The 24,501-nt window shown below is 37.3% G+C and overlaps 1 protein-coding gene across 12 annotated transcripts in view; it reads left to right on the forward strand.

Moving 5' to 3' along the window:
* The window catches only part of RBFOX1 (RNA binding fox-1 homolog 1), a 1,495,983-nt gene that overhangs the window by 1,449,647 nt on the left and 21,835 nt on the right, over positions 1-24,501 (forward strand). For 9 of the 12 annotated variants that reach the window (XM_037029876.1, XM_037029877.1, XM_037029873.1 and 6 more), the window contains 2 exons: positions 5,688-5,730; positions 11,030-11,094. In XM_037029876.1, the coding sequence (XP_036885771.1) occupies positions 5,688-5,730; positions 11,030-11,094 (108 nt within the window). Of the gene's footprint in view, positions 1-5,687; positions 5,731-11,029; positions 11,095-24,501 lie in introns of those variants that run through there. The other 3 variants (XM_037029874.1, XM_037029871.1, XM_037029879.1) reach the window with 1 other exon arrangement.

A 24,501-nucleotide genomic window follows, 5' to 3' on the forward strand; every position in this document is an offset into this window, starting at 1 on the left:
CCTTATTTCTTCATTTCCCTAGAACTGTTTGTTAAATGGTACCACTTTATTAAGCTTTTCACTTTCAGAAAAGAATAGGATATCTCTCATTAAGGGAACCATATTTAAACTCACTTAAGTTCACCTAAAAGTAAGTTAGTTTCTCACATTATGATATTAGCAGCAATATTACAAAAATGACTTGGAATAACACAATTTAAAATAAATTGGCAAGATTTGGGGTATTTTCTAAATTATATACTTTATTATTACAAATGACCTCAAATAATATTTCTGGAATCATACTTGTTTAATAGACTAGATAACAAAGAAAAATAAAATGATATTTCTGATCAAATTGATGTCATTTACTAGAAAATGGGAAAGACACTGGCTATTTAAATTTCTTCCCTTTGAATTTTAAATAATTACAATTTTGAGACATCATATTAATCTCTATCAGTGATGAACTTAGTTGAGTTCTATTATTATTGCATCAAGTACATTTATTATAATCTGTGGGTTAGCTTTTTTCATAATAAAACTAATGAATGATCTGCATGTCCTTTATTTACCCAGTGAACCACCAACTTTTCTGTGTAGCTTAATTGACTCCTTCTCACATCCTTTTTTTTCCATTTTAAATAGAGGAGGAGGCTGAGGCTGAGCAGGCTGCACCTCAGCGACATCTTCCATACTCGGTGGACCCAAACCTCAGTCTACTACACCCTCCCACCGTTTAGCCTCTGGGTAGAGTAGGTACATGGAGGGACTCTAGTTAGCATAACCCAAGCTTCGGGCTTTTTTCTTTTAATTTGGGAAATGGAGGGGAGTGGAGAAGGTATGGAGACATTTTTTAAAAATCCACCAAAAAGAAAACCATCTTTAGCAAAACCAGTCCAAGGAGGGGAAATGTAGATGTTATGTAAGCCTAGCTAAAAACGAACATTATAATATGGTATTATTTATTGAGTGTTCACCTCTCTGAAAATGACTAAAATTTATTGGATTATTTCTAAAATGACAATAATTGATTGAATATTAATTTGAGCTATTCTATGGAGGTTTCAAATTGGCATCTTTCCATTGTCCCATAGATCTTTGGATAGCAGAAAATAGAAGCTGCCTGAAGGCACAGGCTGTAAGATTTCACAAAGAAATAGAATGACTAGTTAGAGTAATTAATAGAGTATGTCTGTATTGATTAGGATAAGTGAAAATCCCCAAGAACAAGGCAAATAGAAAGAGCAGAGGGATTCAGAAGAAAGAAAATATGCCAACATTCTCACTAAGGTAGAAAGAGAAATTCCATTCAGAAAGGAAAGCTCCAAAAAAGTTCCCTTTGTGCTTTTGGTCCATTTAAGAGCTTTTGTTTCCCACAAATTTATATTTGAGAAAGCACACCAGGCCCAGTGGTAAATTTAAATCCCCTGCAATAACTGGGTGAGGTTTAGATGAAGGGAGTTATTTCAGTAACTTCAAGTCCTGAGTTTCCTGGTTTCTAGGTTTAGAAAACCCCCTCTTGCACTTTTCAAGCCACCTTGTAGCCAAACATTTATCAATTTTTCTGCTGTTCACATTATAATGATAGATTTTTTAGGGGGACAGATCCAAATAGGCAATTAGATGATGGAAAAACTAGCTTAAAAATGAACTTGAAGTTTTGTTTGCCTAGCATATTTTTCTGTCCTCTTTCCAGAAGGTAGTTCAGATCTTGCAGACCTTCCTGAATTTTTTGTTCCATATAAGATGGCAATTTTGGAACATTGCTGCTGGGTGGTGTATGCATCTAGGCGACAGTGATGAACTGGACCACCCCACTGCGGCAGCAAAACAAGGATTTGTAGATGGCCTTAAGTTGATTTAAGGGCAAGAAAAATGTGAATATTTCCTGCTCTTTAGAATTTATGGAGCAGGATTCACTGTGGCTAGAAGTAATTTTGAATGTGCTTTTTCAAGCTGCTGCCCCATCCTCCCTTGAAATACTGGTATGTTCTGATGAGTAGACTCATCCCCAGAGGTCCATTTCTTAAAGAAATGATAATTAAAGAGGTTAGAAAAGCATGTGAGGTTCTATTCTATTTAAAGAAAGTTTCTGGCTTACTCCTTCAATCTCATTAGAAATAATGCATAATGAATAACTTAAGGCAATCCTGAGAGGTCCTGGGATATGTGTTAGACTCTTTACTAACTTCTCATAGGTTTAAACCAGTTATTTTTTAACTTAATTGGATGGAGGAGTAAGCTTTTAGCTTTGATTACTTTTAAGGAGTTAAGAGAAGTCTACTCTCCAATTCTTCCTACTCAGGTGTTCTCAGTATTGACAGCCTATGGGAGCAACTCAACAACAAGGATAACAGCACATTCACTAGAACAACTGCCCTTTTCTGTGCACCCCACTCTCTACTGCCCTTTCTCCTCTTTGTTGTCCAAGGTCTTTCCATCCCTCCCACCTGATGTGCTTGGGAGCCCTCGGGCATTTCTGATTTAAAAGGCCCTGCAACTGGCAAGCTACATCTCCTACCTAGAATTAGCTCCTTCTTAACCTTTATAGAGCAGAGAAGATCAAGGAGAGAGGGAGAGATGTTCATAGACACTCTGAAATTGCTGGAAAGGGTAGACTTGTTAGGAGATGCTGTGAGCCAGAAACTAAGCTCAAAGGCAGGCAAGTTTGTTTAGGCTGAGAGCAAAGAAAAAGCATTCCACTCAGGAGCCCAGCTGTGCAGGAGAAACGCTGCCTCTCTCCACAAAGGACATGTTCAGGCCCAGTATGGATGATACTCCTCAGACAGGACATAGAGGGTTCTGAGTCAGAAAAGAGGGTAGAAAAGGTCATATCTGGCTCATTTCCATATGGGGATATACCTCTGCCCCTCTACATGCACACATGTGCACATTTATATCATAAGGTGGGGATGTAGTTTAGCAGATAGCAGATAAAATTTACTACATAGCTAGCAGATAAAATGTACTAGTTCAGTGTTACCACTTAGTGGTGGACATTTAAGCAAATTATTATTTTAAGTTAAAAAGTGGGTGAAGTTAAAGAAAAAATAAATTATAGTAGAGGTGATATATGGGTATGACAACTGTTTGAAAGTAAAGTTCAAAGACTGAGTTTCCTGGACCTACAAAGCAATTTGTTACACTTAGGGGTGAAGCTATAGATCTCATGAGGCCAGAATTGATCAGGGAGCTGAAAACAAGTGTTGCTTGACTGAACTTAGCCAAGACTCTTATCTTAACCCACTCAGAGAGATATAAAAGGATAGGGCATTTGATCAAAGGATAACTATAAAAATGGAAAGCAGGAAATGACAGCAAACCTACCAAAAAACAATCAACAAACTATCAGTAGAAAGTGGATTAAGACAGTGAAGTAGAGGTCTGGGCAATGAGGATAAGAGAAGAAAAGACAAAGAGTGAGAGAGGGAACTGGCAGATGTTATAAATGTTAACCATGTTCCCTTGAACTTGGAGAGCCCCAAGCTGTCTAACAGACAATGCAACCTTGGGACTGCCCAGGAAATATGTGTCAATGAGATTCCAGTGCATTTTTACATCATTCCTGAATTCTGCCATAACAAGTTTCTGGTTGACACCATGACTAAATACAGTTATTTCTGAATACATGTCACTCTGTTGTCCATGGATCTTAAAACAAAGAGGCGTCCTCATTTCACCGATGGTTGAGCATGGGAAGCAATGTCAGTAGCTTTGGGACCACATAGGCTGAAAACCAGAAATCCTCCAAATAAAAACCCTATGTCATTATTTCAGAGACCCTGTTTCAGTGTGAGCCACTGAGGCTCAGCACCAGGTTGGTCGGTTACCACAGGAAGGTAACTGCCCATCAGGAGGTTAAGCATCTACTGTGTGAGAGACAGGACCTCAGCCTTTACCTCATCTCTTCACCACAGCTCTAGAAGGCAAGAATCTCATTACCTATCACCTCCACTTAATTTTTTCAGAACAGGAGACTTTTTTTAGAAAGTAGGTAATATCATTTGTCCAGAAATCTTCACTGACATTAGGGTTTAAGCCCACATGGTCTGGCTACAGAATTCAAATCCTGAGCCGACAGATGACATTGTTGCTGTCCTGGAACAAACTTTGATAAAGGCTAGGAAAGAAAGGAGAGGAGAATGGTAAAAAGTAAAAGAACAATGGAGAGTGTAATGGGGTGTCAGGCCACTGGGAAATTATATCTATACTTGAAACATTCAAATACACAATCGATGAGAACTAGGAGCAGGGAGGGAGGGAGAACAAGAAAGAGGGAGAGGGATAGGGAGGGTAACAAAGAGAGAACTAGAATTTTTACATTTTAACTTAAAGAGGAAGGTTAAGTAAAACTAAATCAGAAAGGAAAGCCAGACTACATAATAAAAAAGTAAATACTATATATATATTACATACCTTTATAGGTCTCTAAATCTCTTAAAATGTTGTAGTGTAAACTGAGGTGCTCTGGTTTCCTCACCCAGAAGTCTGGGCAACTAAGGGAAGCAGTTTCCCATAACTTTAAGAATGGGCCAGATAAGTAGTGTTTTCATTGCCTTGAGACTGGGTCTGATAAACTGTTCCCATAGCCTTGAGTGGGCTCGTATGCATAGTATGAAACTCTGCTGCATAATATCTATTGGCATCCTGCTGGCTTTGTCTTCTAGTATTTAAGAGGGTAGGGGCTCCCTGCTGTGGGACATTGCAAGTGGGGCATTGATAAAAGTCTTTGCTGGGGTACAGATGACATGCAGTGTGACACCACCCAGGGGGCATGCAGGGGGACACACAGCTTGCATCATGCATGGATCACCCACCCTCGAATAAAGTCATGTCAGACGTCCCAACAGCTCTGCGAATATTCTTCCATCTGCCCAAATTCCATGAACCTGTCTGGCCTGGAACAGTCGCAACACAAATGTCTACCTGAGGTCTGCCCTAGAACTTGATATTTCACTTCAAACTAGAACCACTCACATAAAAGATCAGCCTCACCCACTGATCACTCTCACATCCACATATTGCCTCCAAGTCCAACCCTGGGTTCTTTTGAGATCTTGTCAGTGTTAACTTGAATGAAGTGATGACATGTTAATGATTAACAGCAGCTTTTCTGTACCCATATGTGCATGCACACACACATAATTTTTCTACTCATACCTATTTGATAACTTCCATGTACTTCATTAATTCATAAAATAAAATTGTGCTTTCTGTTAGTTGAGATTAAATTTAAAAAACACAGGTGTTGATACAGTTATGGTTGCTACTGTGCTCTCATCCTAACTGCCTCGATAATTAGACACCGAAGTTAAATCCTCAAGTATTCTGGAGAATTCCAATCATGAGTTCAAGAGAGAACTCTCGAAATGGTTAGCTTGAACCATTGCAGATATGCTTGGAAAAGTAAGAAGCCATGAATGTATCTTTTTTCCTCCTTTAAAATGAAACACAGGTTATAACACCAATTAGTGTCTGTATTTGATCCCATCTCCCCTTTCCTGATGCTCTCAATTACAGAAATTTGTAACTGAGATTGTTTGGCAATGCCTGGTTCCTCTTCTGGTTGGGTGGGTTACTCCAGGTCTTAGTGAAGAGAAGCAAGCTTGTAAATGAATTGCTCTGGAATTTATGTCTGACTTATGCATTTTCTTTTATTTATTTCATTTTTGCATTGAAAACATTACATTTCTGTTTCCTTATAGAGTAGTGTATCAAGAGCCTGTGTATGGCAATAAATTGCTGCAGGTATGAAATCTTGACTGGTGGAAAAACTCATCACTCTGGTTGTGGGTTTGCTATGAAATCCTACTAACAAGAGCATTCCAGGGAGGGAGGTGTTCTCTAACATAGAAAAAGGAAAGACTTAACTGAATTTTCCAGTTTTGATGTGAATTCTTCTAGAATAGAGATGATCATCCTCAAATCCCCCCTCTTTGCTAGATCATGAGTGCATCAAAATAGGTATCTGGCTTGGCTGTAAATTTCTTAAAATGCATCGGGACTCAATTAAAATAAATTTAGTGAAAAAGAATTCTAGGGTTTCACTGAACCAACTGCCTAAGAAAAAGTGTGGTTGGCTCTAGGAGTCAACTGGAGAGTTTAATTAAAAAAAAAACTTTTATGCATCTAGCATTGAGGGTCAACATAGCTAATATATCTTTTCCTGGCTTCATTGTAGATTCTTATACATCTGTTCTTATAAATTTATTACGCCTATTGCTATAGCTTCCCAACCTACTTCTCACTCTTGAGGCAACCCCCAAATGAACAAATTTGCAAGAAGAAAAGGAGCCACACCTTCGTTGCAGTGTAGTTGGTTGAGTCTTCAAATCTGGTCTAATGCCAACATTAAAACTGTCAATTAAAATGAGAGAATAAAATACTAGGATGATCAGTGGGAGTTTTATTACATGGGTTTCCCCATAACCTGCAATTATCATTTTTATTTGGTATTAAGTCAATTAAGAGAGTGCATTTTTACTGTGAAAATTAATCATTTTAATAAGAACTCCACTATGAAAAAAGGGGTACTTGAATGTAAGAGAGGACAAAATAATTAAAATTCCTGAAATGAACTTTTATTTTCACATTTCAAGAAAACTTGCCATAGTTCAAAAAAAGCTAAATGTTTAATGCAGATAAATTAGGGAGTAATGACTTTTATTTAAGGTTTTCATTTTGCAAATGTTCTTATAAATGTTGTTTTCATAAATAAAATATTGAGGTAATTATATTATACCAATTTACCTGTTTTGCAAAAAGTGAGCTCCTTGAGTATTTGCCGAAAGGATGGGACCTCTATCTGTGATCAAGCCCATCACTACTCTACTAAAGGGAAACACACAGTCCCACCCACCTTATTGTCCCACCAGAACACACGAGTTTCACCTATTTCATAAGCAATTCACCATTTGGATATTAGAACATCTTCCAGAAGCATGCTCTAAAGTTAACAAGGCAATTTCCCTTGTGAAACTATTCAACACTTTGTGATGCAATGGAGATCACAGTGCTCATCAGTATTGCCATAGGAAGTTCCACAAATGGAGTAACCATGTTCATTTTGTTCTAATTCAGCATTTCCCAATTCTATCTGGTCCAGGTATATTTCCTTTCCCTGAAACTATTAGTATCGCAGCAGCACACTTTTGAAAATGCTTTATTGGAACATCGTTAGAGATTCTTAATCAGTAACTTCCCCCAGTGGACCGCCGGGAGTCTCTGAAACATAGGAAATGTTTCAGACCCAGACAAGCCAGTATCTTAGGTGGCTACATCTCATGGTGGTGGCAAGGCTGAGGGAGCAATTCATGATGGCCATGTAAAATTTATATTTCATGTAAGGTCACATTTATATTTTGCTGCTGCTTGTCATGTAGAATATGAGTAGGGAGTGTAGAACTACTATATTGTGCTGGCTGACCCTTTCCCTTGGTTTAGGAGTGGGAAAAATCTATATGTCAAGAATGCATTTTTGTCCCTAAGATCTGGAAGGACCAGTTTTAACATGGACATGGTTTGGTTACAGCCAATGGAAGTAAGTACTCCTTTTTCAGACATTACCACAGCAGCTTGCAGAACCTCTGGCTATGCTCAGGGAACTGCAAAATATGGAGCAATAAAATTGATTACAATTACCTGTTAGACAGGCAAATTAAAGCAATTTGTATTTTTTTGATTATTTTACAGTATATGCACACATACACTGAGTTAAATACACAACTCTGTTATTCCCCTAATATGGATTTCAAACAGAAGACAAATAACACAAGAAGAATGCAATATAAGAGGTGGGGCTGGAAAAAACAGAATTATCTTCTGGAGGGTGGGCCCCTTCAAGTACAGGCTTCCCCCTCTAGGTGAGTGTTCTAGGAACCCATCTGTATCAGTGTAGCAGCTTGTGTTGTGAGAAGCTGTGTTTGGCCTCCGTGAATTTTTTTGAAGACTCTTTCAAAGCATTTTCCCATTTCTTGATGGGTAATTTACAAGTGCACCTGCCTACACTATAGGTGTTCAGCAGTTTTTGACCCAAACTGTCATGACCCTGGTGCCCCACCTTCCCTATTCACCCAATCTTGCCCTAAGCCACCTTTTCCATTTCCCCTGATGAAAAAGTCCTCAAAGAAGGGGAGAAACAAACAAAAAAACCCCAGCAGAAACACTAAAACAGACCAAAATTTGAGGAGTGGAAATAATGCCTCAATAGGTGTATTGCATCAAGTGGAGAGGTTGTCAAAGGTGATGAAGGTGACTGAAGTTTATACATGTAAGAATAAACACACAATTTTTTATTTAAAAAATTCTGGGTTTGGAGGGGGCCCTCCTTTATATAGATGTGTAGCTATTAGGCCACCTCACCCTTTTCTACCCATTTGTTACATACTTCAAGGATCACATAGACCTGGACTCCAGTCAGGTAGCCACCAGCCCCATCTGGCTATTTACATTTAAATTCAAATGAACTCAAATTCAATAAATTAACATTTTATTTTGTGTACCAGCCATATTTCAAGTGCTTAATAGTCTCTTAGGACAAGTGGCTACCATACTGGACAGCACAGATAGAGAACATTTCCGTCATCACTGGGTGGCCAACTGGACAGCAAGGAGACTGCCGAACAAGGAAAAAAATCTTCCCATTAGCTCCACAAAGTTTAGCAAACAGTTACTTTGAGTCTTGAATTGGGAATGCTTGTAAACAAATTTTTAATTAACAAAGAAAAGTGTCAGGGCATTGACCCCTTAGGCCTGTCTTTCATGGAAACACATGCCTATATTTTCTAAATGGCCAAGTCATATGCAAATATGTAGAGGATGGGTCCTTCTCAAAGCTGCATAGATGAGCACATCTGTTATTCGAATGGGTCTCAGGTGTACACATGTCCATTTTAAGTTCATACAATAAATATTGACCTAGCAGAAAGTGAGGTTTATTTTAGTTATCTTCTGTTTGCACTGGTACAATTATTCCCACTAATTAAACTTGCTAACTAATTTCATTGATGAAACTACTGCAGAAGTTGGGAGAGATGTACAGAGTTCAAACAAAGAGGGTTTGCAAGTGGGACATTGATAAAAGTCTTTGCTGGGACCAAATTCACAGTCACCAAATCATGATTAATGGACATGGCACTTGATTCAAATATCTTGGCAGCAATCTGTTTTTTAAAAAAAATCTGGGCATAAAAGACAGAAATCAGGCACACAGAGACACCTTTTCTCCAATCAAAGCTTTCAGCTGCTTGTAGCTAGTGCCTCCTAGCTAGTCAGCTAGCCACTGCCCAGCTCATCCCTGCCTCATTAATTGTACTATACATACCTGCATACCTGTGTCTTTCTGGATGCATCAAGGAAGCCAAGGAGATGAACAAGCAGATGAAAAGTATGGCTCCAGAAATCTGGTGACCTATTTTTTCCTCCACCCATCAGTCTGTATCTGAGCTTGTCACTCGTATGACAAGTGCTTTGGTTTCACAACTCCTTGGCACATTTAATGACTTTTCCCCATCCCTAATTAGAGAACATGATGTTTGGAACCACAGGTGGTGTCTGGCTAAGACCTCTTTTTTTTTTAAAAAAAAACAAAAACCTTTCACATTGTTTTTCAAGGGAGACTTAAAAAACTGGCTCCAAATTATTACTGATTATCTGTCAGGATGTCTTGGATATGTCTTCCCCAGGACTGATCCAAAGGGCAAACTTGTTTAAAGATAAACTAGCTTTGTAGAATTGCTATGTATATGATGCCAAATTTACTATGAAAGTTAGCTGTGGGTGGTAGGACGTAGAAATAAATTATTGAGAGCATTTTAATCTACACTTTGAAAGATAAGCTTTGGAGCTTCCCCATTCATCTATCTTCTATCCTACTACTTGTTTTTTTCCTAAAGGATATGGAGCCAAATATAAAAGACTCCTATACTCTCAATTCTACACTTAGATACCCTCTGGCACACCCATGATTTCACTATTAGGTGCCCTCTGACACAGTAGCCTGTCTTGAATGCCCCTTTTCGGTGGAGGTGAGAACCTTTCCCTCAGAGGACTATGGAACTCTAAATTCTAATTAGAACATGAATGGTCCCTGTGTTATCAGTGGAGACTGGATCCTGTTTGTTAATTGTGCTGAGATAGTTCTACAGTGGTTGATGTATCGCTGTGGCCAGCTGAGCAAGAAGTTCTGTTATTTTCACAGTTTGATAATCAATGCTCCACTGAACACAATTCCTTTCAAATATGCCCATTTGCTTGTCCTCTGCTTAATTGAACAATTGCAATTACTGGTACATACAACTAAATGTTAATTATTTTTTCAGATTCTTCCCTCTCTTAATGATTTTATTTACAAATTGGAATAGTTTATCATATTTTCCACCCTAAATCCTCCATCTGAATCAGTATGGTATCTTTAGCCAAAAGAGACAGAATTTTAAAGAATTTACCATTTCTTTTTAAAATAATTATTTAAGATGCAGAAAGCTAAAGACAGTTTTATTTAGTTGCTTTCCTGATTAAACAACCATTATGTAAGAAGTTACTAATAAACTTTCAGTGTAAGGGGTTTTAAAAATAAATAAATGCAAAAGTGAGACATGAGGACATTAACTTGACCTGTATTGGATTTTAAAGGAAGTAATCAAAGACTGAATAAAATGTAAGTTAATAGCTAATAAGTAAAGGTAAAGAGTAATCAGTTTTGAAAATCTGGAAAGTTCAGCAAAGTATCGAGTGTTTAAATAATTCCCCATAATCCTCCCCACCCCAAGACAATCACTGTTAACACTTAGGTACATGACCTTCAAAGGGCATCTGGGTTCTTTCTCCCTTGGGAATATGCTTACACCTGCTAACCTTTAATATCTAGCTGGGGTTGGTATTCAATCCCCTATCTCTCTGGTGTGTTTTGTACTTCTGCTTTGATACTAAGCTTTCATTAACCTCCACTTTAGATTGCTAGATTCGGGTAACTTGTGTGGTCTCACATCAGGCATCCCTGAGTTGGGCTCCTTGGCATTCCTAAGTTCCATGTCTCCTTGTGTTTTAGGGTGGTTATGCTGCTTACCGCTACGCCCAGCCTACCCCTGCCACTGCAGCTGCCTACAGTGACAGGTAAGGGTCTTCCTTTTTGCTCTTGACAGATACTTGGAAATTAACTTAGCTGGTGGGAGACAAGATTCTTGTCCAGTCTTGATGCAAATGCATGGCAGCTGTGTAGGCAGCACCCACAAAGTTAGGTCCCATGGTGACTCTAAAAAGAAGGCCATGCAGAGAAAGGGTAACACATATGCCCAGTTTGTTCAAAACTCTTGCCCTCTTTGCTAAGAAATAAAGAAAATGATATGTTTTGTTTGTGTGTAGATCTCTTAATCCTTGCGACAGCACACCTTGCATGTACACATGTACACTTGTGGTCTTTTATGGAAGACCATGGTCTCATCCAACTCATAGGAAGAAAACTAGAAGATGATCCTGCAGGTTTACCTTGAATGCAAGGACCCCATTTCCCCTTTTTACCACTTTTTACAACCAGGAAAGCACTTTTTAATCCATAATAAAGGAATGGGGTGGTGTATCTGGCATTCCCAAGGAGACTTGTTCTTTTCACAATGTCCAATTTTGATCCTACTAAGATAAGCCAACTTTTATTTGTAAGGCACATCACACATTAAGACCGACAGTGGAAGGGACAGAGTGGGTTTAAGCAATGCAGAAGTCAGAGTGGATGGTGGGGTTGGGGTGGGTGGGTGGAAGAGCTCTATGAACAATTGCCCAGGCTTAACAGATGACTTGGTTCCTGAAATGGCTAGCCACAGCTATTTCTGTTTAGGTGCCTTGAAAAAAGAAAGTGTGTGTTTCCATATCGAATGCAACTCGTTGGCTCTGTTTTCTGAGGACATAAATGTGAATGTTCAGATGCTCTGCATGCTCAAATGTCATTGAGGGTGCTTATTTTGGATAATGAATTATAATTTAAAACTATGTTTCATGAATAAAGCAGTGATGATAACAATTTGCATGTGTGGCTGAGGCATGCTGGGTCAGACAGGTAAGCAAGGAGATGTATTGGATCCTGAATGAGAAGTGTCAGCAGCCACTGGTCCTCCTACCTGGCCTGTTGTGACATAGTTCCTATCTCGGTTTGCTGTGGTATGCTTTCTCTGCAGTTCCATTCCATTTCTCACAAGATGTGTTGTTAGCTCACTGTAGCTACAGAATTCTTCTGAAGTATAATAAAGCAAAATAAATTGCTGAACCCTAAAAGCTGCACTTTGAAAACTCCAGGAGTCAACTTGTAATAAATGGCTCTTTGGCAAGATAGAGTTGAGAGCTACTGTTTGGTTGTATGCAGGTATTATTACTATATTCTTACAAACAACTATGACAAGGTCTCAAGACCGGAGGGAGCCTCCAAAGAAATCCAAATAATTGTCAAGATTCAGTTCTAAATATATAAGTTATGCAGTTACCCAATAATCAGCTGTGAAGGTATGAAATATGTGAGTTGCTATTTTGAGTACACTTTGACCATCTTGAAATATTCAAGATCATTCTACAAATGAAAAGGTGAATCCTATTAAATCCTGCTCACAGAAAATTCACAAAGTATCCATTGTAATGTGGTTTATCAACAATCCTTAATTATTTTATGAAAATATCTCTAGATGCTAAATTCTCAAACAGCTACTTTGTGTATAATTATAATCATAGTAACTTTAGCCTGCTATATAATTATGAGAATCTTAAACAGATATATATTTTTGGATTTATATGTTGCTTCTCAGTATAAGTGTATCTACCCCCAACTTAAAAACAGGGTTAATTACAAAACTGTAATTTAAATAGCTTTCTTCAATCAGACCAATCTAGACATTTGAAAAAAATGAATAATGTTTAACCCTATTCTTAGATAGAGTTACTTGAGGGCCTGGCCATCTCCATTTGCATTCATCTAAAAATTAAGTTAAATTTTTGTTGCATTTAGGGTTACCATATATGCAAATATATGTATAAAATATGTTATTTTAATATTATTAAGATTCTAATTGGCACCATGTCCTACTGAAAAATTGCCCTCATTTTTGTATTGGTAAATTTTGAATAACTGCAATTCCTACTTGAGTGTGATAGTTTCACACTAAAGAAACCAACTAAATATAGTCTTGTCCATGTAATTGGCCTCTTGCTGTTTATTAAAAAAATTTGTACATTAGACTTTCTTGGTTGCTATGGGAATTGATTACCAGCCCTATATAACTTTATTATAAACAAGATACTTGCCACATATGGAAATATTGCATTGAGGTAAGTGTAGTAATAGATAAATTACCAGAAAGCAATCTTTAAAATGATATTTCTGGTTTGATTTATAAAGTATATTTATATAATGATGGTCCTTCCTTTTACTTTTAGGAAGCAGGCAAAAGAAGGAAGACCCTTTTTTAGAAGACACATATTTGAGGGAAAATGTGAAATTATCAGAATACCTTTTGAATCTAGATTGAAGATGCCAAATATCTAGAATTTATCCTAGGGCAGTTGTGTAATATTTTATTTTTTACGTAATAACAGTTAAATATCCAGTAGTGTTAGATTCTTAGTTCCTGTTCTCTGAAAGATAAATAGAAAAACTTCTTAACTCAAAGACACTCTTCCAACATGGGAAGTAAAACCAGCAGCAGTGAGAATGTTTAGGTGACATCCATGGTTGTCAACCTGATCAAAAGAGAAACTGTAACAAACATTCTCTGTCATCGTGAACCGCTCTTCACATGTCTTGAAACTCACAAAAGTTTGGTGTCCCCAGTTGGTAGAATTTTACCTTTTATCAGCACAAATTAAGCTCTCATCAAATTAGGGATTCAGAGACCTTTGGGAAATATTGAACTCAGATAACCTCAGGATTGCCCAGAAGGTCCTTGATGGGTAACTTGGAACTCTCTGCCCATCCTTTTCTTGGTTAAATTATCCCATGCTGATTATCTGGGAGCACCCAGAGAGTTTCTGAATGCTCATGTCCGTAATGAAGACCATCTGGTGTGGGCAGAGATTTTCCCAAAAGTAAAAGACCTGACTGATTAAGTAATTTTGTAGTCTCTTTTGATGCATTTATGGGGGTAGGCAAACATCTTTTCTTGGCATTTAAGAAACATTTGGTAAGCACTTGACCTCACCAAATCTTTATTTTTGATCTCCCTTTAATTTATGAAAAGCCAACTGTCCAAACTCTCAAAGGAGGTTGTTTTCTGAGCTTGAACCAATGAAAGCATGGCAGTGGGGCCGATGGTCATCTGGTCATTGCATGCCACCTGGTGTTGCTGATGTGTCCGTGATGCGTTCTGGATTTGACAGGTCCATCATCACATTAGCTCAATGAATGGCTTGCTTGAATTAAGCCTGGGGGCAGGCTTCTCTTTACGGATTGGCTCTTGATTTCCTTGTGTATAATGACTTGATGGTTGTTGCATCTTTGGGCACCCAAACTAGAAGATGGGAAGGACAATGGAGAGCCACTGTTCAATGAATGATGCTGCTAATATTTGGGAAAATACATATAGTATGTATGTAGCTTGGATGAAAATGTTATCTCTCCAGAAAGGCAGACATATGTCATGCTTGTCCTGCTTGCTGACATTCTAACATCTAACAACCAGTGCATGAGAATATTCTTCCACATTAAGACAGAAGGGAATTAGATGCAGACCAGCTCAAGAAAAAAGTAATACAAAGCTGTTCACTCAGAAAGTTTATAATGATCCCATTGTACTGACAGTTACCAGGGACCATTTCTTCTCTCATGTCAGATGTATTTCCTTTAAAATCCCAGAAAGTTAACAGCTTTATACATATGGCCCTGGCAGCACAGATGACCCTAGGCTGAGCAAAAGAGACAAGAAGCAACTGGACTTTGTTTATTTTTTACCCCCCCGCCCCCTTGTTTGTTTGTGTCTCGAGACCTTAAAGTTTTATTGGCAGTATTAGACTGTACCATATGAAATTGCTATTTTTGTATGACAAACATGGTGGAATAATGGCAATTTCATGTAGCTCAACTTAATAGACATCTAATTAAAATGTCATAAAATCAGTTATCTTGCCCTTTGCATTTGAAATATATATGTATATCTGCATACATCTGTGCATTGACATACATACATATGCAACATACATATACACAGCTGTGCTTTAGGACCTAAGGAAGGACTCATTAGACTATCTAGGTAGATCTTAGTACAAGGAGGCCATGACTAGTGAAATTCAGGTAGTAGTCACAAGCCACATGCTACAACAGTATTTAATTCTTATACTTATAAACTATAAAAAAAGGTTCTATTTAAGAGAGAAATACAGGGTCTGGCAGAAGTAAGACCTGCTTGAGTGTGTTTAGTAAGATAATAATTTATAGTTTTAATTTGAAAATTTCACCTAAAATGTCATATGGTATGCTTGAGTGTGATATTGTTATGTTACAGAATTACATGCTTATGGTTTTGTGATATAAGATTTTATAATAAAAAGGGGTGTTATTTGTGCCTGACCCTGTAGATTAGCAGTTCTTTTTTAAAACTCAATAAGAATAACTGGGCATGTCTTTGGGGTCATGGAGAAGCTGGTCTACCTACTATTTAAAATTATATAGGTGGTAGAGATATGTAGATATGTAGATACATACATACATGCATGCATGAGTGGATAGATAAATGGATGGGTAGAAAAATAGATGGATGGAGAGGTAGATAATAGATAAATTGATACACAGATATATAGGTGGTCAGGTGGATGAACAGAAAGAAAGAAGGAAGGGAGGAAGGAAAGGGAAGGAAGGGAGGAAGGAAAGGGAAGGAAGGAAGGAAGGAAGGAAGGAAGGAAGGAAGGAAGGAAGGAAGGAAGGAAGGAAAGGAAAAGGAACAAATAGCAAAAGACCATATCTGTATATTCTTATAATATTTTATCACAAGCTTAACTACAGGAAATGGAATTAAAGCCATATGTACAACCTAAATTCAATATGAACGGAACAAGTAAAAGAATTTGAGTTTATTTTCTTGAGTACAGGCCACTCTCTCCATATCTGAGAACTTTTTACTTCCTGAATTCAGGTGTAATAGAGAGAAGCCATCATTAAAATAAGGCCGACCATTGCATTTAAAATAATGTATTATTTAATTTGGAGTACTTATCAAATTATGTAGACTAAAAATTAAGAGATTGTCAGCCTATAAAGCATCTGAACATCATGAATAGAAAATGTAATTCATTATTTTCCAGAGATTTTTTTTAAATTCACTTTTTAGAGGGTTTTTTTTTTTTTGGTACAAAGGGTAATTTTTAAAATATTATTGTGTTTAGGGACTGAACAATTTTGCTTTTTCTTATTATGGGGAAGAATGCAGAAAGCTTTATCTGTGGAAAATATGTCTTCCTTAATGAGGGCAGACAATGTGAAAAAGACAAAGGAAAGAATTCTCATTGTTTTACCCACTCCTTTTATGTAAACCAAGTTCCATAGGGTTGAAACTGTTTCTGGTCAAAAAGCAGTAGCAAGTCACCTATTCTCTTTAATGTGTGCAAGGAGAGATCTCAAGATCTTCTCCCTGTGCTTTGTTTGAAGCACTGTCTCCCAAGACTGGTTCAAATACCTGAACTAGGTATTTGATGACTGAACTAGGCTGCCTCAAATACCTGAACTAGGCTGCCTCTGATGACATATCACTGGTTTCCCAGGACAGGAAAAGGACATACACCATGTAAATGGCTATGAACTCATTTGGGAGTGGTCAGGCTTTATCCAGGCTTCTTGCTTATATGCTGTTAAAAATGGGTTTTTGTTTGTTTGTTTTTAAATGAAATGATGATAACAGCAAATGGTAGCTTTTTTTTTTCTTATCCAGTTTTGTTTTTACGAGTCTTACTTGGCAAAATAAAGGTTGGCAACTTGATGGTAACCTCTCTATTTTATTTACATTTTCCATCTTTTTTTGAGACATCAGTGTTGAAAAAAACAGAGTGATAACATTGTAAAACTGGGTGATGCCAAGGATGATATTCTCAGAGGATAAACAAGAAGCTGAGGGCTTAGTTCATGGAGCTTCAGAGAGGATAGAAGCATATTCTGTGCCATCTCCCCAGTTGATACAAGGATCCAAAGCAAGAGGAAGCCATTTGTGGAATTCAGATCATAACCAAAACTTGGCAACAAATAGTAGATCCTATTCTATACCTTCTTTGATGGTGAATTATTGAAGTTGTTGTTCATTTGAGTTTTTCATCTTTTCTGCTGTTTTCACTCATCCTGATGAGTTTACCTGGGTTCTGCAATTTTAAAAAAGATACTTTCTTAACTTATAATAGAAAGGAGGAGAAGTGAGTCATTAATGTCTTTATTTATGTTCTTTTGTAGCTCACTGCCTAGAAAAATGCATCCAGTTTTTTATTAGAGCACTGGGTTAAAATATATACATATATCTATATAATAGTATGTATAATACTTAAGTATATAACATATTCCTAATTTTATTCATATTCTTAATTCTTTTTTAGTTTAAAGTTCACTCAAGAAGAGAAAGTGAAGCTAATTATTCTAGACAGCTTGAGGATAACTAGAAAGAAATGCATGCTGTTTGTGAGTTTTCCATTATAAGATGAAAATAAATTTCTTTAATATAATTTTCAGTATACATGACAGTGCTCCTGTTAGTGTTCATTAGGTGGAAAAAGAGGACTTTATTATTTGCACGACGGATTAAGACTTCCTGAAGTACCACACCAGGAGATGAAGTTTGATGTAGTAGATGAACCAAATGTTGATTCAAATCATCTCTCTGTAATGAGGATAACAATATTATGATGATAGCAATAATACCAATGGCTGTTCATGGAGTCCTTATGAGGTGACAGATACTGTTCTAAGTGCTTTACACATACAGTGTCATTGAGCAGACACACCAACCCTGTAAAATTGATGTAGCCACCTCCATTTTACAGATTCAGAAGGCAAGCTTGGAAAAGTTGAACAAGTTGGCCAGCTCAGCTTGAAAGTTTAAGTCTAAACCCTTAATCGCTAGATTCTTTTACATCTTAGTAGAGCAACCTTGAGAAGTAATTTTCTTGTAGTAGGGATCACCTCATCTGATAGTGTGTTGACTCCACCTTACTGAGTGGTTTGGAAGTTTTCAGGCAATATCTATGAAATATCCAGCCCATTAAAGACAATACATAACACGTTCTTGTTTTTATTTTTACATATTCCCATAAGATAGTCAATTAAGATCTCTAACTCTGGAGATCAAGAATAAGCTTTGAGGAAACCAAAAATATCTAGGTTATTTCAATTCCACCTGAATCTCTAAAACTCCAGATTCAGAACCTATTATTTCTTTGTTAGTTTTTGAAGTCATTCAAAGAGTTCAGGTAGAATAGTGACCAAACCTACTCAATTGAGTGTGGTATAGACAAGTCTTTTTAAATATAAAAGATAGAGTTATATGCAAACCTAATCCTTTTTAATCCACTGAGTTCCAGGAATATGTATGTTTGTTATTTTGTTTTTACTTTATTTTTATTTTTGCTTTTTTTTTGTATTTTTCGGGAAAAATTTAGAGGGTGTGGTGATAGAGGCTACATAAGTCTTTTAATTTATCAGTTCTTCTAAGTTTGTATTTTGGTATGTCAAGCTTTTTTTTTTTTAGGTGAGTAGTCTTATATTATCTTTCCTACCACTCTTTCTTTCTCTTTACCATGTATATTTCTATTATTAAGTTAATTTTGGGGGTGTCTCTTGTGTGTCAGGTACTATTTAAAACATTGGATCATGCAACCTAGTGAGGTAAGCTGTAGAATTAGGATGACAATAGGAATGATTATACAGAATGGGACACCTGTGACCTAGAAGGGGTGTACTGTTCATAAACCCAGGACAACAAGCTTCAACTAGGATTGTCCCAGGACAGCCAGAGTTGGTCAAAACAGGGTGATATGTTTTCTGGGAAGTCTGATAACTGGGTTTCTAATCCAATGTTTATTAGTTCAGGTCCTGGGCTGTTTCTACCTCCTTCTACTTTTGTTACAAAGTCAGGGCAAAAGCACATTTTCACCTTCAAATAGTTATGACTAAGATGAACTTAATAATTAAAAAGTAAGTTGGATTTCATGCTGTCAAAACACCAATAATGTATCTATTCCCCTATAGGTCAAATAGTTTCAACTGAGCATTCACCAAAAAATTACCATAACTGCAATAAGTATATTCTTTACCAACCTGCTTTGTATATTGACAATGGTTTTATTGGATAACATTTGAATAACTTATTTATAACAAGTTCTAAAATAGTGAAGGAGGGAATGTATAGCTCTTGATAGCAGCATCAATGTGATTTTTGAAATGTGTGTTTATGGACACAAAGCTCTCCATGCTGAAAAGTAATATGGTTGTTACTGATAGATATATCCCCTGAGCTTCTCTTGGTTTAAATTTACAGACATGCACACATACATGTTAAAAGAAAAAGTGCCCAAATTTTTATTTCAAGAGATAATTGCCTTTGGACCATAATCTATAATGGCTCCTGAACAACTGTTATGCACTATTGGATGAATATGTAATTGAAGCAGTTTTAAAAAAAAGAACCAAGCCTGTAACAGTCAACAGACTGGACCAACAAGGAGTTGGGGAGATATTAAAGGAAATTCCAAATGCAATAGACCAAAGCTGTCACAGCCATGTGGGTAGAGATTTTGCCTGTGACAAGACAAGATGTAACAACTCCTTTGGTCATGTCATGGCCTAATTACACATTTTTCAGGTTGCAGATCATTGACTTGATAGGCCAAAGAAACGCAAATAAGAACTATCTTTTAAGTAGAGGCATCAAGGTCTTTCAGCTGTGAAGGCTTTAGAGGCAGGTGAGAAAACCAGATGCTTCCTATAGGCAGGTGAGAAACCTGTGATAATATGTGCACAGAAGCCCAAGGGCATCTGGAATTGGCATTTCTGTCTCAAATAAAGAATTTTCCTCATAGAAGACAGTGTTCCAGTTAAATAGCAGGGATTACACACACACCAGAATTTTACTTAGCTCCTGAAGCACCCTGAAGTTGACAAAAATTAAATTCACTCCACTTCTTTGCTTTTTGGAGAAGGGAGGGGGTCACTGTATGATGTAGTACAGACTCAATCTTTTGAGGTTAAGAGGGAATTTTTCACTAAAAATTTCTAGTACTGCCTTTAAAGTTATCAAAGCAAGTTCTGACTATACTTACAAAGAGAACTTTTAATCCTTTCCCAGAAGAGCTGATTTCTATTCATGTGTGGCCTCTGTGTTATTTCCATATTTGTATGTAATGCCTGCAAATATATAGTCATTACATAGAAATAAATGACTTCTCAAGATTTTCCCCCCTGGCGTGGACCACAGTGATTGAGTCCTCTGGAATTTGATTCTCCTCAAAACCATAGTACGTTTATTTCTAATTTAATTAATATGAAAAACATTTAGAGTGGGGATCACTATCAGAATGTAGGGAGATGGTAGTTTGGAACGTGAGAGCTTAAGGAAGTCTCTGTAGAGAGTAACTAACTCATCAATTTTGTCATTGTTTCCTGGTTAATTCTTCCTGCACTGTGATGTGTGACTGCATAGCTCAGTAGATTGTGGGTTGTTGAGACATAATCAAAGCCAAACACCCTTTTTCTTTAATTATCTTAATCATTTAGATGGGAGTGTTTTGGCCTGAGATTACAGAATTAGACCACATGTCTGATCACCTGCATCAGTGGTTCCCATTGCTTTAGTGGCCCTGAAATACCTTTAGAAAGAAAACAAAGATTGCTGAATGTTTCTAGCATCCTCTCAATCCCTGTCTCTTTTCATGGTCCAATACTGTAATTTGAAATTTCAGGTTGCATTACAAGATGAGGGACTTGTTTTCTTCAGCATTTCTACTTCATGAGAGAATTTATGGACTAATTCTATTAAGTAAAAGATGAGTCCAGGTGGGGAATGCTGGGGGCACTTTGAAAATGTGTCCTGGTCAACGTGAGCCTCACAGCTTTCTCAAAATAGTGGTTATTCTCCTATTCTTTTAGGTTTTTTTTTCCCCTCAATTTCTCTATCTCAAACTTAAAACAAAATTAGCTAACAGCATGAGAAAAAACTGGTTACCTTACTCTGTTCCGAAATTTCAAGATTGGAGTGGTCCATTTCAAGGGTCGTTGGAGGCTAGCTCTGCAAAATGTGGTTCCCAGACCAATAAAATTGGCTTCACCAGGAGTTTGTAAGAAATGCAAAATCTCAAGTCCCACCCCAGTCCTATTGTATCAGAATCTGCACTTTCATGATCCCAGGGTGATTTGTATGATGTTTGGGAAGCAGCATCCTGGAGGGCAAGCTTCAATTTTATCCCAGTATGCAGTAAATAATGTTGACTCTGGGTTCCTTCTCTACAAGCCATACAAAATGTAAGAGAATTTGTCTTTGTAAATTGTTGGGTTGTAACCATCTACTCTGTACTCTCCCATTTTCCATGAGAAAATAAGAGTTGTCAGTGGTCAGGCATCCCTCACAATCTATTCTGTTGTGATTTTCTTCCTCAACTACTGTGAGGCCACAATTAATCATTTTCTTTACCCCAGAGACCCATGGGTAATCAATGTGATTTCATGCTGATATTTTCTCATTGATTAGTAGACTCATACTAATGTGGGCTATACCCTGAATATATCCCATTTGATTTTTGTTCTCTTTTTGAGCCTCAGTTTTCTCATTGGAGAAAACTAAATGGAGAGCATAATACCAGTTAGAATCAGAAAGAGATGAAAATGAACATTACCTTATAAACTGAGGAATGTGATGAAAATGCATAGGGTTATCAACAACTCAATTGCAAATTGACAGATGCTTTAGAATGTGTATTATTTTTTAAAGCATCGACTCTATAAGCAAAAGCAAATTAATGAAATTCATTTAAAAGAACAAGTTTAAGTGATTTTTAGACAGGGCGGTGTCTTGGACCCACCCCAAGACTAACATTCTGGAAACCTGTGCCTCACTCAGCAGACCACAACTTATAATTGTCCCAATCATGATTTGAAGTGGGCTTACATAATATAACTATTATACTCATTGTACCTCTTCTTTGATTAATGCATTCAGTAACAAGTCTTTGCTATTTACCTACAGAACATGATCAGAGATTTAGATTTGGACTAGGTTCTAAACTTAGCATAGTTACTTACTACATGAGATATAGGCAAGCTAATGATCATCCACCTCCTCATCTTTAATGGGGCTAACAAGTGATGCCTGCCTCTTTGGGTTGCTGGGAAATTTAATTGTGTTCACAAACAAAAAACTCCTTTGATAGCACCTGACACTAAATGGCACTCAGGAGGTTATTATTAATATTACTATTACTATCACTAAACTATGAGGGCATTTTGTTCTATCTTTAGTCAAAATATGGATAATTTCCTATAGAAACAGATTTTCTGTGTTAGAATAATATTTTGACTATAAGTTTTTTGTTTTCAAATTTTGACTTTCACCCTAGAATATAAAAATAGCTATACTTGAAATTTCCTAAGAAAGTAGAACTTACTTTCTCTCCACACACAAGAAAAGGTAACTATGTAAGGTGATATATGTGTTAATTAGCTTGATTTGTGCTAATGATTTTACAGTGTATACACCTCTTAAAAACACATTGTACAACCTAATTATATACAAGTTTTATTTGTCAATCATAATTCAGTAAAACTGGCGGGGGTGGGGGGGAGGAATAGGTTGGGCAAAAAAGTTCTGAAGGAAGCAGCAGCTAGGTACCATGAGTTCAAATACTCTGTTCTATTCATCTTTCCCCTAGATTTTTAATTTTCTTTTCCATCCATGGAGAAGCTCAAGCTATCAAGGATCATCAGCTTCATAGAAAAAATGTCCAATTCTCCCATTATATACCCAGTAAACACAGCCCCCAAACCATCATGAATTTAGATTTCTATAAAATCAGCCACAGAAATAGTTACTGTTAAAAAAACCAAATCTGCCCATCGTTGCCCTTTTCCCATTGTGGCTGGTGAGAAATTCAATGCGTGTGGTGGTAATGGATTGTCTGAATCCCCTGGGGATTAGTAAGGTGCTAGAACTTTGTACCACCACACTCGCTTTACACATCACTTCTAGGTATGCCCAGACCTCCTCACTGTGGCCTGTCCACCCTCCAGAACCTTAGCCTGGGTACCCCATGCTTCTCTCCAGCCTCCATAACCAAGGGACTCTTCACCCCTCTGATGAATGCTGCTTCCCTAGAGAAGTACATAGCTGTTCAAGGAATGTGCCAGACCCATTTCCAACCCCATGTCAGATGCTTATTGTCATCAGGAGTGCCTTCTGTGCTCCCCTCTGCTTGTTCCAAAAAATGCAGAAAAGGGATTTCATTTTCCTGGAGGCCTCAGCCCAGTTTTAAAATGAACTGTCACCTCAAAAGGCTTATTATGTTTTGTGGCAAATTAGGCTCAGAGGCCAAAATGCTCTTGGCCAGTAGTTTATTGAACACAGGTTCACTACAAGAATTATAACAATTTCACAAGCCAGTGGCATGCAGGATAATGTCTCTTAATAAGCTAATAAAGAAATAACAAATTCCATGCCAATGATAAATCAATCACACTGAGCTTCAGGCAAGAGGAAATGGAAGAAATGAAGTACAAATGCAGTGGAGATGGACCTTTATATGAGCTTCAGTCCAATGCCAGGGCAAATGTAAAAGCCCCTTGTTGGTAGAACATGTTGCTAGGGAACAAGGGCACCAGTGTTGACTGGCAAGTTGATCTCTTTTGAGGATCCACTGTACAATATTTCACTACTGCCCATAAAAGAGTCGCCTTTAATAGTCATTCCCTAAAGGTCTTTGGAGAGCTATTTAGATCAGCAAAATGTAGCCTTGTCCAGACCTAACACTCATGGATAGTGCTCACAAACTTTTGGCATTTGTAGTCTAAATGTCCTCTTGCCGTAGTTATTTTCCATGTGTTTTGTTTGATAATCCCCCAGTGACAAATCCCAGCAGCTGAGCTACTGCATGCTTTTTAGGGACAACAGATGAGATAATGACATTCTGACTCAGCTTGCTTCATTCTCATATCAAAACAACTTTACTCTTTAAAATAACTTCATTTTTGTCATAAACAAGTGGATTTGAAACCATATCAAACTAATATATAACAAGGATCTGTACTATCCCCCTCTAGCCATAAAAGTGTGGAAGCCTAGGACTTAAAAACACAAACATCTGGTCTCTTTGAATGGGGATAGAAGACTATTCTGCATGATTCCACGAAGTCTGAATAGATAGATAGATAGATAGATAGATAGATAGATAGATAGATAGATAGATAGATAGATAGATGGTGGTATTAAAAATCTAAGAGGTACATGTGCTACTTTTCTTTCCATTTTCCAGATGGGAAACTGAGACCCAGAAAGGGGAAATGATTTTTCTAGTAGATCACAGCTTGTATGTGAT

Source organism: Sturnira hondurensis, unplaced genomic scaffold (genome assembly GCF_014824575.4).
Source record: "Sturnira hondurensis isolate 20B ecotype Veracruz unplaced genomic scaffold, ASM1482457v3 Scaffold0020579, whole genome shotgun sequence".
Lineage (NCBI taxonomy): Eukaryota > Metazoa > Chordata > Mammalia > Chiroptera > Phyllostomidae > Sturnira > Sturnira hondurensis.